Source organism: Talaromyces atroroseus, assembly GCF_001907595.1.
Source record: "Talaromyces atroroseus strain IBT 11181 chromosome Unknown scaffold_17, whole genome shotgun sequence".
NCBI classification, from domain to species: Eukaryota; Fungi; Ascomycota; class Eurotiomycetes; order Eurotiales; family Trichocomaceae; genus Talaromyces; species Talaromyces atroroseus.
The window spans coordinates 35,756-49,633 of NW_017971449.1; the positions used below are offsets into that span (position 1 = coordinate 35,756).

The 13,878-nt window shown below is 48.1% G+C and overlaps 6 protein-coding genes across 6 annotated transcripts; 4 read left to right on the plus strand and 2 right to left on the minus strand.

Moving 5' to 3' along the window:
• Positions 1–120: 120 nt before the first annotated feature.
• UA08_08967 (hypothetical protein) lies at positions 121–2,564 on the minus strand (the record flags this gene model as incomplete). The annotated part of the gene is made up of 9 exons (XM_020263969.1): positions 121–266; positions 354–582; positions 666–916; positions 983–1,021; positions 1,086–1,157; positions 1,303–1,315; positions 1,388–1,591; positions 1,665–1,789; positions 1,853–2,564. 9 exons carry the CDS (start codon positions 2,562–2,564, stop codon positions 121–123), a joined length of 1,791 nt encoding a protein of 596 aa, XP_020115782.1.
• Positions 2,565–5,000: 2,436 nt separating this feature from the next.
• On the plus strand, positions 5,001–6,677 carry UA08_08968 (Alpha-galactosidase A; the record flags this gene model as incomplete). The annotated part of the gene is made up of 1 exon (XM_020263980.1): positions 5,001–6,677. One exon carries the CDS (start codon positions 5,001–5,003, stop codon positions 6,675–6,677), a length of 1,677 nt encoding a protein of 558 aa, XP_020115783.1.
• Positions 6,678–8,076: 1,399 nt separating this feature from the next.
• UA08_08969 (hypothetical protein) lies at positions 8,077–9,332 on the plus strand (the record flags this gene model as incomplete). Its single annotated transcript, XM_020263991.1, has 2 exons — positions 8,077–8,586; positions 8,646–9,332. 2 exons carry the CDS (start codon positions 8,077–8,079, stop codon positions 9,330–9,332), a joined length of 1,197 nt encoding a protein of 398 aa, XP_020115863.1.
• Positions 9,333–9,636: 304 nt separating this feature from the next.
• Positions 9,637–10,042, plus strand: UA08_08970 (hypothetical protein; the record flags this gene model as incomplete). The annotated part of the gene is made up of 2 exons (XM_020264002.1): positions 9,637–9,974; positions 10,030–10,042. The coding sequence occupies 2 exons, from the start codon at positions 9,637–9,639 to the stop codon at positions 10,040–10,042; spliced, it is 351 nt and encodes a 116-aa protein (XP_020115862.1).
• Positions 10,043–10,163: 121 nt separating this feature from the next.
• UA08_08971 (hypothetical protein) lies at positions 10,164–12,073 on the minus strand (the record flags this gene model as incomplete). Its single annotated transcript, XM_020264013.1, has 3 exons — positions 10,164–11,197; positions 11,250–11,644; positions 11,718–12,073. The coding sequence occupies 3 exons, from the start codon at positions 12,071–12,073 to the stop codon at positions 10,164–10,166; spliced, it is 1,785 nt and encodes a 594-aa protein (XP_020115865.1).
• A 434-nt stretch (positions 12,074–12,507) lies between these two features.
• On the plus strand, positions 12,508–13,511 carry UA08_08972 (hypothetical protein; the record flags this gene model as incomplete). Its single annotated transcript, XM_020264024.1, has 3 exons — positions 12,508–12,550; positions 12,619–12,950; positions 13,005–13,511. The coding sequence occupies 3 exons, from the start codon at positions 12,508–12,510 to the stop codon at positions 13,509–13,511; spliced, it is 882 nt and encodes a 293-aa protein (XP_020115864.1).
• Positions 13,512–13,878: the final 367 nt, after the last annotated feature.

A 13,878-nucleotide genomic window follows, 5' to 3' on the forward strand; every position in this document is an offset into this window, starting at 1 on the left:
CCAGAACCAAGTTTCATATCCATAGGTATACCCAAGTCAATGCAAATTGCGATTACAAGACAAACAAGCCCGGGTATAACCAATCTCATGCACATAATTGGATTATTAGATATATTCCTTTCACAGTCTCGGTGAAATACTCGACTGTTTAGCATCAAAGACAGGCATAGGCCTCCCTTCAAGTGCAGCCTTGATATGCAGCGCGACAAATCGAGAGAAGAATCTTGCATGATTGATTCCACCAGCCATATACCACAAACCGGGTTCTGTGCCGAAAGTAATTGTCAGCGAAAATAGAAATATTGCCACGGGGATAATATAAATGAGGGAGAGAGAGAATGTGTATCACATACGTCCCGTCGGCTTAAATGCGCCTTTGATCTCGCCCTCACTATCGACACCCCAACAATCACCTGCTCTATTGGCCACTTGGTCGCCAAATAATTTACGTACGATATCCCCCATATTTGCCAGAAAGCCGGTTGCGAAGATGATTACATCTGCGTCGAGATGGGTGTTGTCGTCGAATTTGAGACCGGTTTTGGTATAGGATGTTGGTAGACAGCCGGTTTTCATTTTGATCTGGGAACAATTACTCAAGCTGTTAATGTGGGATTGGCTCTTAACATGTCCAGACATGTATTCAACAGGAGAGGAGAACAAACCAATCCATCAGCAATCTTCTTCGACGCTCCGACATCCATGTAATGTCCTCCAAGCCGCTCGCAAAGATGGCGCGTGATATCATCATGCTCCTCAAGCAAGAAGCCAGCTTTTTTCAGGTCAGAGTATAAGTCGGGTTGATATTTTTGTCGAAGCTGGCTAGCTAATAGCCCTAGATTCCGGTTGACGGCGTACGGGTATCCGAAGCATTTTATGTCGCATATCTTCATGTCTGTGTCGGTATTGTATTGTGCTAGAGATACCATGTGTTAGTAGATATGGAAGACATATAATGAAATAAATCGATAGGGAATGATACTTTCTGCCCAATGCATGTAGTTTTCTTGCGGCATCACAACTGTAACAAGGTCAGACAGACATCCTGGTTCTTATTCAATGGACTTTAGGATGTGGATACGCACATGTCTTGCTGCGTTGTACAACTGTAACTGAAGCTAGCCCGGCGTCGAGCATGTCTTCGGCAATATCATGTCCTAGACAGAAATAAGAGTGTCAATATGGACATGAGCGAGCATGAAAGATAGAAAGACTTGCCTGTATTCGCGGTACCCACCACAACTCCATGCTTTCCTTTCCATTTGTATGCATTTTTGTATTCTTTGGAATGCATTACAATACCTTGGAACTCTGACTAGGGTTGTTGGTGTTGTTAGCAAGTTTCTACTTCTTTTCCTTTCCAGACTTGATCAAAGTCAAAACGAACCTTGTTTGCATAGTCGGGGCGCAAAGGTACATGGCAGTTGACGCCGATAGCCAGGACGACGTGCGAGCTCATGACTGTGATGAATTCAGACCGCTGTACCCCTGAATCCGAGTGATATTTCCTTTGTAGATGCAATGTCCACTTGCTCGTCACTTCATTCCATGATCCCGACTCGAGTGTTGTTGAAAGCCAGATATGGGGCGTCTATGGAAATAAATGGATCATCAACAAAGGTGGTCACTATTATAGGTGCTTTTTAAGGGTTAAGTTAACCCACAAGTCCATATTTCTTACTCCATGCTTGGAATGCATCTGCAATATCGTCTTTAGACAACCACTGCGGGTAATCGGGGGTAAAGGTCCTTTCGAAAGGAAGATGAGATGATTCCCGTATTGTGTGCACTGAGCGAGACAGAGGTAAGTCATAAAGCTTTAGCGGGATTCAGAAAAAAGGAATGAACATACGCTTCGATGAATCATATCGCTTTCTCCAACTGTCGCCTATTCGGTCGTTACTATCAACACAAATGTATGAGACGCCCAAAGCTTGCAGACGCCCAGCTGTGCAAAGGCCTGCTTGACCACCGCCGATGATGACACAGCCATAGTCGTGTTGCTGATGTGAGTTGTCTGACAAGCTTCGATTTCCATGAACATTGTCCAAACGTGCCGACGACTCGACTGGATCCAGACGATCAACATCTGCAAAATCAGGTAGCTGGTCTAGTATGGTGCCCATGATCCATATCTTCCATTTCTCGTCGCTATCATCAAATACCAGACATAGATATCCCAAGCACGAGGCTTCTAGGGGCTGTGCCATGCTAAACGTGAACGACACTTCTATCCACGACACCTGCGGGCCTGACGCTAAGCCTTGTCTTTTCACAGATGCAGTTCCGGGTTTGACCTCGAACGCTGTTGCTCCTCGCTCTCGGGATAACGAGCGCCAGATAGACACTATGGCCGAGGCAGAGTAGAATGTGCGAAGAGTGCTGCTCAGGGAAAACATGTCCCTCCAAATGGCATGTTTGATAAAGTCAGTCTCGCATAACTTGGCGATATTCTTGTTATCGAATGCCTGTTGACATATTGAGGCTGGATCGATACCCGGGGGAATCTCCCTCGTGGGTAGCGAGCAAGGAAGAGTGTCCAAGGGTGTCTTTGGGCTAGGCATTGTGCTACGGCTCTTTGAACAAAGGTTTCAGTTGAAAATATAAATGTATGTATGTATGCATGCTGCATGTATTAATGTCCATGGAGACCGGGGCTTATATACTTCGACTTGCTGTGGGGTTACACAAACCCGAACGATCACAAGAAAAAAAAACTGGATATATCCGGTGCAAATTTGCTTGGAAATAGAGTGTTTATTAATAGTTTCTTTTTTCACCTGGATCGTGGATGGCAAAGCATGCATTGTGCCAATCGAATACAGGTCGTGATTCGTCTTTCTTTCCCACTAAAGCGAGTGACGCCGCATGAACGACTCGACATGGAATAAGCGCGCGCTGTGCCACAAGATAAGGCGGATCGTGAGATTCTGTTGGTCTGTTGGTTTTCGACGGTGCCTTTTGGTTCTTGTATCAATATCCATTCAGGTTGTTGCTATATTTATGTGGGCGTATATGTATATATAGACCGTCGTTCTATTAAAGGAACTGCGCCGTCTCAACTCGGCTTTGCCAGGCCATGTCCGAACCTGGCATTGGTCAAGCCTGGCCAGTTTGACAATATGCGTAAAATCATACTTGGAACTACTTTTGCCCATGAAATTTGAGAGAACCTATATAGTACCGCCAGCTTTCACAAGAGGCTCGGTTTAAATCTAATTTTGTTCACTCTCGGTCTACGTGATGGTTATTTTGGGATTTTGATAAATAATTTTGCATAGTCATTTCTCGTCCTAGGACTTAGCTATTTTAAGCTCTTCAACTGGCCGATCACTATGTTCATTGTCGTCGATATAATGTTTCCGGGCAGCGTTTTCCAAGGTTGATAGTATCCTGCCTAGGTACGATATGGGGTATATATGTTCACTTGGTAAATAAACGTGCATAAAAATGGGAATAGCGGCTCGCGAACATTAAATAGGGTAAAAAGCAAGAGAGAGAGAGAGAGAGCTGCGCCTAGCTAGATTGTATGTGCCAGCACCGCCAACTGTTAGTTAGGGTTCGTGGCTCGTACACTCAAATGTTTCAATTGGCAATCATACCCAGCTCAGCCAGAAATTTAACGGCCATCTCCGAATCATACAAAGCACCTATCAAAAGTATGCCAGGAAGGTTTCATGGCTCTTTCTCTTATGTCTACTCGTTAAAGCTTTGAATATTTATTTTGAATGCATTTAATGACGTTCTTTAGACTGGAGCCCTATCTTTTAACTTCCGATAGCTCGAAACCTGCTAGCAGATGTGCCGACCTTCGTATGGGGAATGTTCAGAGTTTATTTTTATGGTATTAAATTTGTAAGGAAAGATCCACAAGATCTTAGTTGACTAGTCTTTTCAAGAGCCAGTTATAGTGTAGATAGTAAACGTAAGTCCATCAGCGGGAATTCGTCGCCGAATCATCATATGGACAATATCTCTAACTTCCGTTTTATACCAATAATGAGTAGATATTCACGGGGGACGAAAAAGGAGGTTAGAAAGAAGAACGCTTTAAGAGATGCAATGACAGATTGGAACTATCTTGCATTACCACAACACACCTCTGTGCACCAATGAAGGTGAAAAATATTTCTCCAATACTTTCGCCATTGGCATTGGCTCTCCAATCAAGACATAATTCAATAAGATTCGCCGATTCGGTGACAATGCGTGGAGAATACAGCGCCGCAATCACGCCGCTAGGCTAGACTCAGAGAGCGCTGTCAATTGTAAGCGCTATTGTGGATCAACGTAGCATGAATCACGAAATCCTCAGTTGTGACCATAACTCACGACTGATACGAACATGTACAATACTACAAGTCCTTTTGTTCCTATGTTGTATTGACCTGATTTGTGCTGCGCCATAACAAGGAACTGGGTTACAGAAAAGACTAAGATTCTACGGGAGAAGATTTGGTCTTATATTCTTGGTATTTGAAGGTGATAAGTGAATATGCTGGCTTGAGATAACTCGATGACTGCCAACTAAAGTTGATACGTTACACCTTTCTGGCTTTAAAATCCTGGCTTTCTATTGGCCAAAGGAGGCTCCACCTTAACCTCGGAATCTGCAGATTCGTCACGTCGACGACCCGCAGAAGTAAGCAATATGATTGGTGTTCGTGGACTGCGATAGCCGGGCCGCTCCCCTGGTCCTGATCAACCAATGAGGAGAGATATAGTGCGTTGGTTTTTATGGGGCTTTGAATGATAAGATAACGCTATCGTGTAGTTAAAGTCACTACGTAGTAAGCTCAACATGATAACTACAATATAAGCTTAAGCTCATAGCTATGATGGATTGCAACATTGTAACGCGTGCTACTTTGATAAGATACTCTAATCATGGACTCCAAGCACTATCGTATACCTACATGCAAGCAGTAGATAAATAAGATCCTGCCCCGGGTTTGGAGACAAGCTTGAATGTGTCTTCAACGAAAACAAACGGAACAAAGATGCACTCTCACAGAAAGCCTACATCTCTGCTGCAGGCGGCTGCAGCAGTTAGCGGATGGCTGATCTCCGGATGCAGCGCTTCAATTGAAAATCCCGGACTACTGCCAACTCCTCCCATGGGGTTCAATGACTGGGCGCGCTTCCAATGTGTTATCAATGAAACCATCTTCACAGAAACCGCCGACGCCATGGTATCTACGGGACTGCTTGCTGCGGGTTATAACCGCATCAACATCGACGATTGCTGGCAGGAAGACACCCGCACTGAACAAAATACGTTAATGTGGAATACTACTATCTTCCCTAACGGGCTACCCTGGCTGGCAAGTTATTTGAAAGAGCGTGGCTTTCACTTTGGCATCTACGAAGATGCGGGAAATGTCACCTGTGGTGGTTATCCCGGCTCATACGGCTACGAAGCCATCGACGCAGAGACGTTCGCATCATGGGGGATTGACTATTTGAAAGTGGATGGCTGCAATGTCTCTCCTGCGACCGAAGCCGAGTATCATTCGATCTATTTGGCCTGGCATGAAGCCTTTACCAACATGTCTGACCCACTGATCTTTTCCCAGTCAGCTCCTGCCTACTTTTCAAAATGGATCACTGGGTCGGATAATTTGACCGATTGGTACACAACCATGGATTACGTGCCCTATACTGGAGAACTTGCTAGGCACTCGTCTGACATTATGGTGTATGCGTTGAACGAGACTTCATGGGATGGCGTCACTAGTCCATGGGGTAGCGTTATGCAAAATTACGGCTACGAGATCAAGCTCGCGCGTTATCAGGTCCCCGGCTATTTTAATGACCCGGATTTCCTGATTGCAGACCATCCTGCACTTTCCCTCGACGAGAAGCGGTCTCAATTTGCTCTTTGGGCCTCTTTTTCAGCGCCACTTATCATTAGTGCTTGGATTCCTGAGCTGCCAGAAGACGTGCTGTCGTACTTGAAAAACGCGGACCTGATCGCCGTCGACCAGGATAAGCTGGCCCAGCAAGCTACCTTGGTGAGCCGTGACGATACATTTGACGTGCTGACGAAGAGCTTGGATAATGGCGATCGTTTGGTGACTGTTCTCAACACCGGTAACTATACAGCTAGTACGAACATTAGTGTCTCCCGCATTGGTCTGGTAGAGGAAATACTGGGCATAAAGGTTGAATATACAGCCAAAGACCTATGGACAGGCAAGAATATTGTTTTCAAAGACGAACTGGAGATCACGGACTTGCCCATGCATGCGACTGCGGTCTATCGAATCTCCCTTTCGGCTATACTCGCGGACCTTGTTAAACCAACTGGCCTCATCTGGAACGATGCTTCGTCAAACTGCCTCACTGCTGGTAGTGATGGGCAAATCGCCTTCGATGCCTTCTCTGGAACAGATGAGCAGGTCTGGCAAATTGAGCCACTTGTGGGAACTGTCAGCCCGCTGTCTGATACAAGTCTGTGTCTAACAGCGACAAACCATCAGGCAATCTTGGAGCCATGCGCAGTTGTTCCTATCAACCTGGCGCAGCAATGGGATTATTCAGTTAGTGGATACCTCATGAACAGACTAACCAAGCAATGTGTAACCGAGTCCACTCAATCAAGCTTGGGTACATGTCAAGACGAGATTGATAGTCAGGTATGGGCGCTCCCTGTAGGCGTCAAGGTCAATTGGTAGAGTCAAGATGTGTCGTTCCCAAATACTTGTACCTTATTTGGTTTGTGCGATCGTGTTCCAGATAATTTACTATTTGTTGACTATATAATGTTCTTCTCCGAGCGATAAGTGAACCAATTTCCTCGTAGCTTGACACAGTTAATGATAATCAGAGCTTAGATATTTACAACTGAGCACCGAACGGGCAATCACTGTATTTGTAGTCGGACAGCTGTTTGTATGGATATGTCCTGCATTCCTGTAGCAATCACAAGTCTGGAAACATGTAAAAGAAGACTGGCTCTCTGTGCTTTGACCTAAAGTCACCGTTGGCGAAGATGTATACGTATACATTCCAGGATGGCTGCTACATCTGCTGGGCCCAAGAAACCTTTTGATATTCCAAGGTTGAACATGACAAAACTTTTTCAGCAGGAGCTACCAGTATAGACCCGAGCAGAGAAGGGAAAAGTAAGAGATGACTTGAGCCTGTCAATTCCTTGTCTGTATAGTGATTATCATACGTAGGTAGCTAACAATGTCTCAAGGACACGAGGGAATAGGGCACCGGTCAGGAAAGGGGCTCTAGGGTTCCCCTTTTTGAAAGGAAGTGATTCTGTTGTAAAGAGGCTGTTAATTTCTCCGTAGCCAAAGAAAGTCTCGTCTTTCTGTGACTGGCTCGTATGGCTGACTCTACATGTCATTCTGCGAGCCCAACCCAAATCCTATTCGTTCTCAGATTGATTGGATACTTCACATTTCTCCTGGGAGAATGGATTGCATGATTGACGCCTTTGACTAAATTCCTTGAAGAGATAGGCGACCTTTTCTAGGTGATCTATTGGCAGCTGTACGCTCAATGGCCCGATAATTCTGCGTAGACGTGACGCCACGATTGCTCTTTTATACCAGCATAGGTACATAATTATACATGGATGAATGAAGATACTGCGGAGATACCCGTTTGGGCAAGTGTGGGCCTGAGGCAGTAACACTCCAGATTGTTGGAATTGAAACACCCCAACAAAAATAAAATTACTCTCTGCTGCATACTACCATGCTGCCAATTCCTGTATATCCGTCGTCCTGGCCCTGTGAGTGTTGCCTGCGTGCATTGCCACGCCTTTGCTCTGCAGCTGGTACACCCCGCATACATACCGCTTTGGATAAATAACGGCGGTTCTTGATCTCCCGGGTTTTCTCTGGAACACTCAACCTATGCCTGTACCGCACTTATATATAAAGACCCTACAATTCCTTCGCGCTCAGTCTTTCTTTCTTTCCTTTGGGACTGCGACTAATTATTGCTTCGAGCGATCGTCTCGTCGATTTCAATACCGACCACCAACTCTCCTCCCCGAGCTGACTCTGACCGACTGTTTCTTTTTCGCGTCGCCCCGATTCGACGACATACGGAGAAATGGCGGACCACGCGGCAGACCCTGCTATTGCAGTCGATGAGTTTGCTCAGACCCGTGGAGCGGACGATTTGTTTGACGACGAAATCATCCCTATCACAGGCGCACAGGAGGTTCAGCCTGTTGATGAGGAGGCGCCCACAGAGCAAGAATTGGAGCCTACGGATGTCGGCCCGCAACAACCCGACCCTGTTACAACGGCGACCACTACAAGGCATCGAGGAGGACGCGGTCGAGGGAATGCGCCTGCTGATGGCGGTCGGGGACGGGGTCGGGGACGAGGGCGCGGTGGCCGAGGTAGCTCAGACACCGGACCCAAACGAGAACAACACGTCCCCAAGGAAGAAGCGGCAGGGGCAGAAGCGAAGGATACTGAAGCTTCCGAGCAGGACGAGCAGGCGGGCGAGGAAAAGAAGGAGGATGACAATGAAAGCAAAACAACACCCAAGGCAGAGAGTGCGCGAGTACAGGCGGTGCGCGGTGATCGCAGTGGTACCGGTGGAGTCAAAAAGGTATGACTGGAAGTCTCGAAGGAGGCTCGACGTTTTATGAGCTGACATGGCCATACTAGCCAAAACTCACCGAGGAAGAATTAGCCGAACGCATGGCGGCTGCTAAACTCAACGCTGCTAAGAAAGCAGCGGCGCACGCTCGCGCAGAGGCCGACGAAGCCTCGTTCCAGGAAAGAGAAAGGGTTGCGATTGAAAAGCGACGCCAGGAACTAGTGAACCGCAAGGCTATGGACAACGAGCGCGAGCGCAACAGGATGCGCAAACTTGGCGCCCAAACAGGCCGGGAATGGGATGCTGAGAAGAAGGAAGACGACTACAATGGCCGTCGAGGTGGCAGCAGCCAATTTCGTCGTGGAATGCACGGTGCTATTCCTGGACTTCCACGACGCGAACACAGCGATAGTCCAGAGTGGCTGGACGAACTCCCTCCTGGTACTCGAGACCGTGGCCGGGGTAGAGGCGGCCGTGGACGAGGACGAGGCGGTGCAGGCCGAGGTGGCAGAGGCAATTCTTCTTTGAATGCCAGTGACCGTCCAGCACCACAGTCAGTACCGGGAATCAACAGCGAAAGCGAGTTTCCAGCGCTCCCAGGCAATCGTAACCCTCCATCTAAGGAAGCTACGCCAGCGCAGAATGGAGACAAACCCAAGTCGCCTGCATTGGAAAGAGTGCTCTCGCCCGACACATCCTTATCGCCAGTAGAAGGGAGCTGGGCAGAGCAAGTCGAGAGAAGCGAGGCGCAATAGTTGATTGATACCCTCCCTACAGTTGGGAATGACTATAATGTATTAATACGTACGCATAGCGTGTATATGAATATGTCAACGCCGTTTTTGACGACCAGGACACTAGCTGCACCATATAGTAAATCCTATATACAATCCGATAGTGGAACAAATACTCAACGCTGGTTGGACCAAAGCCCGACTCTTTGCTCACGGTGATATCATATCACATGACAATGCATCAAAACAGGAACACCTCAATCTCTGGATATTTTCACCATGTCAGTCCTCTTTTCTCAGATGAGCGACCTAGACCAAGTCCAAAATGGGCGGCATCAAAGACAACGACAACACCAACACCAACATCAACGGCGCAGAGGGTAGCAGCAGCTATCTAGGCCCCGGACACACGAGTGTCCTCAACCCGGCCGAGTCATCCGGCGAATTCCTGGGCTTGCGAAACCAAAAGGGCGCAGCGCAAGCACATACGGCTTTCAGAGTGGCCGAGTCGGGGGGCTTTGGCAACGAGAGACCGAACAACGGGGACGGTGCGAGCGAGTTCAAGGAGACTTGCGACACGGAAGACCATAGCTTTATGGGACGCAAACCTGGTGGTCCGGACCATTTGATGGGAAGTTCGTTCTTGAAAGGAGCTGTGGATCGGTGAGTTGTCTGCTTTCTCTTCCAGAGTGTGCTAGCAGCCTGACTGTGTTTACAGATTTACCAAATGAGAAAGGATATGGCGTGGAGCGAAGCAAGAAAGTGAGCTGCAATGGACTCGGAGCACATATTATTATGCATCTGTTCTGGTACTCTATAAACATACAACTTCAAATCTGTCTCATGAAAGGGCTATTCTTTCGGTTTAGACGCCTTGCCTCTTATTCGATCACGTAGTGTAACAAGCCTACTTGCCAGTCGAGCTTTCAGACCGTAGGCGCGCAAGGCCGGCTCGTCCGCAGGAATGAAGCGTCGGACTAGAAGATTGAAAATACTTCCGAACCCTAGCGCCATGACTGTGCTGGTCAAAATGATGACATTATATGGCATACTGAAATCTGGCGTTGGAAGCGACAGTAGTAGGCCTGTTGTCCGCAGGTATACTGAGGACGAATGGTTTTCTTGATCAAGGATTCTGATCACAGCGGGTGCTACGTTGAACCCCCGATTTGCGTCGGGAGGATACTCGGTGTAGCGTAAAATAGCCTTTTCGATGTCGTAGATAAGCGTGACTGTCGAGTCGGCTGGCACTGATAGTACCAACTCGAGTTGGGTGCCCCTCTCACGATCGACAGCAGGGCGATAGTAAATTCCATCGATGATCTCCGAGACAGGTAACTGCCGCGAAATGCCGTCGTTGCCAACCACGGTAGCCTGGAGAGTATGTAGATACGGACGCATGAACCAAGGCAATGACTCAAAGTAGATAAAATCAACGCTTTCCACAGTCGACGGATTTCTAAAAATCACTCGCATGCCGCCTCGCTCTTGCCCGTGTCCAATGATGGTCCGCTCGGCATGTAAAACCCCCTGTTGTAAAGGGACTTGGGTTTTGGCTTCCTCTTCTGGCAGTATGAGGTCGAAGTCGTTGGAGGCTGACAAGATATAGCACCTGGAAACGCCGCTGGGATCGCTTATTTCCGTTGCCCCAGGCGTCGTGAAGACGGATCTATCGCTAGGCACTTTTAAGCACACTGTTTGCGTGCTGACGCCATTGTCGTCGGTCAAAGGACAATGCCCTCTAATAGGACGGCCAAATATTTCAGAAAGTGTCCATCCGGCTTCCGACTTTCTTTCTAGAGGAAAGCAGGTATCATGGGAGTTATAAGGCTTTGTTGGGTCGCAAGCTAGTTGCTCGAATGGAACTGGACGAGGGATAGGGTTATCTGACGATTTTGTTAGCAAATTATACCCCAGAATGTATATCCATACACGTACCCCGAGGACGCTTGGATCGATCAATATCCAGAACCATATCGACACTCTGTTCGATCTCAATCAGACATTCTCCCTCGGAGGAACAGATAGGCCTGACGTCGATAGACATGCTTTGCCACGAGGCATCAAATAACTTGTGTCCATCAAAAAGACTAGAGACACCCGCCTTGCCCTTGCACGGGAGCATCTTTAAAAAGGGAGTGAGGTTCTCTGTACACACCACTTCGCCAGGCAGGGTGCCGTGAAGAAGATGCAACTGATCAGGGCCGGAATGGTCTCCCAAAGGCTCAAAAGAAACGACGGGGCTTGTAGTTCGCGTCGAGCCGATGAAATTCATGGAAGCGCAAAAGAGGCCGGAAAGGGACTGAGTTAAAGAGCTCCAATTCGCATAAGCACTGCATAGTCAAATCATCATCAGTAAGCAGCGCGCATATAAACACACAAAGAACCTGCATTGGGTGAACTCACTCTTCTTGGGACGCAGAGTCAATCCATGCCCATAACTCAACGCCGGTTGCGCCCTCTTTATAGCCTTCCCATGGTCTGGTGCCCCAACTCTCGTCATCCCAGCGGCCTGTGGTGAAGCGGAGGTGGAGTTCTTTTGTGTGAGCATGCTGCAGGATTTGGCCAAGAGACCGAGGGAAATAGCGAAAATGTTGCTTCTCGAAAGCAGAGGCGGACGAGTTACTGCGGAAATTGAACGAGGCCAGCAGCGAGGAGCCAGGGAGCGGCTGGAGGACAAGCCGTTCGTGGTAGTCGGTGGCAGCGAGACAATCGACGACGAACACCGCGACAGCGGTGAGCGAGAGAAAAGAACACTTCATTCCAACATCATACAGCGAGCGACTGCGTACAGAGTGGCGTGAAGTGTGAGTAGCATCTTGGAAGAGTCCAGAGGAGCGGACGGCCACAACTACCCGGCGGCAAGGAGGATATGAACCGCACAACAGGGAACATTACAGCATGGATCTATTGTTTAAGCAGGTAGTTACTACTAAATATGATACTCTTTATTAACTCCAACATACTCATACAATTGTTGTATGCGCTGAGTTGAGGATTTCTGCTGTAGTTTGCCGGAGGGAGCTGCTGCAGCTTCTGATTGGCCCACGGCCGCCCACTAGCGCCAGAAAAGTATCAACCTCGCATTCGCTCCGTCAACCAGCACGACGACGACGAGCAACGAAGCCTCTGCGAAGCCAGTCAGAGCTTTTAAGACCAGAACGCCTTCGCGAAATATTGAGTCGCCTGCTTCATTATGGCGGCAGAGCAGAGGAAGCTGCTAGAGCAGCTCATGGGAGGTACGTTGGATGGAGCTTCGTCTGTTCCCTCGCATAGCCACTGATTACTGATCTTCTCCTAACTGCAGCCGACCAGCTCATGGGCTTGGGAGCGGCGTCTCGCAACACGCAGCTCACCATCACTGACCCCAAGATCTGTCGATCGTACCTTGTTGGCACGTGTCCGCACGATCAGTTTACCAATACCAAGCAAGATCTGGGTCCGTGTCCGAAAGTCCACAGCGAAGGTCTGAAGGCGGAATATGAGGCTGCTTCCGCCAGCGACAAGGCTAAATGGGGCTTCGATTACGATTATATGCGCGACATACAGAAGTATATCGATGAATGTGACAGGCGCATTGATTCTGCCCAACGCCGGCTGGAGAAGACCCCGGATGAGATTCGGCAGACTAATAATCTGGTATAGTCACTGTCTACGTTCTTCTTTTGACTGCGCTAACGTGATACGGTGCAGTTGAAACAAATATCCGAACACACGAAGACCATCAACTCCGGTCTTCTGGAGGTATCAGTACTCGGCGAAATGGGCTCTGTGTCGCTCGCTATGAACGAACTTTTCCGGATCCGCTCCGCAAAACACCAGAAGGAGACGTGCGAGCGCGAACTCAAAACGTTGTCGGATACATCGGGCCCTTCCGGTCACCAAAAGCTCCAGGTCTGTGACGTTTGCGGTGCGTATCTAAGTCGTTTGGATAATGATCGTCGACTGGCGGACCACTTCTATGGAAAAATGCACATGGGCTATTCGGACATGCGCAAGACATACAAGAAACTCAGTGCGGAGCTGAAAGGAAGACCGCCCGCGGCGAGACATGACGATGGATACGGCGATGACGGAGGCTGGGGAGGCCGCGGAGGTGGAGGAGGCGGTGGTAGAGGATATGGACGATCTGGTGGCGGAGGAGGCTATAGGAAGAAAGGAGGAGGAGGTGGTGGTGGTTATGGAGGGAACAGATGGTAATACGTCGAATGCCTATTGTCTTGATGATTCCAATGTTTTCTTTTCCTCCGTTGATTGTTTTTATATAACCGCATAGCGCAGGCGTCTAGCAGAGTTCATTCCAATTTCCATTATTTTTTTTTTGTCTCAGTTACATGGGTGGTAGTTACAAAATATATAGTCGAAGAGCAAAGCAGTTTTTCCTTGACAAGCGCAGTGACCACATAACAGACTCGGCAGTAATAACATTGGAAAATTGACACCGCACAAAGTAAAACAGACCGAGTAGATCGCATATTGACAAGAGGAAAAAGAGAGTTGGACCAAAAAACAAAGAGTAATACAACATGGGATATCATACTCGGACTACATCGCTGACAAAAGAAGG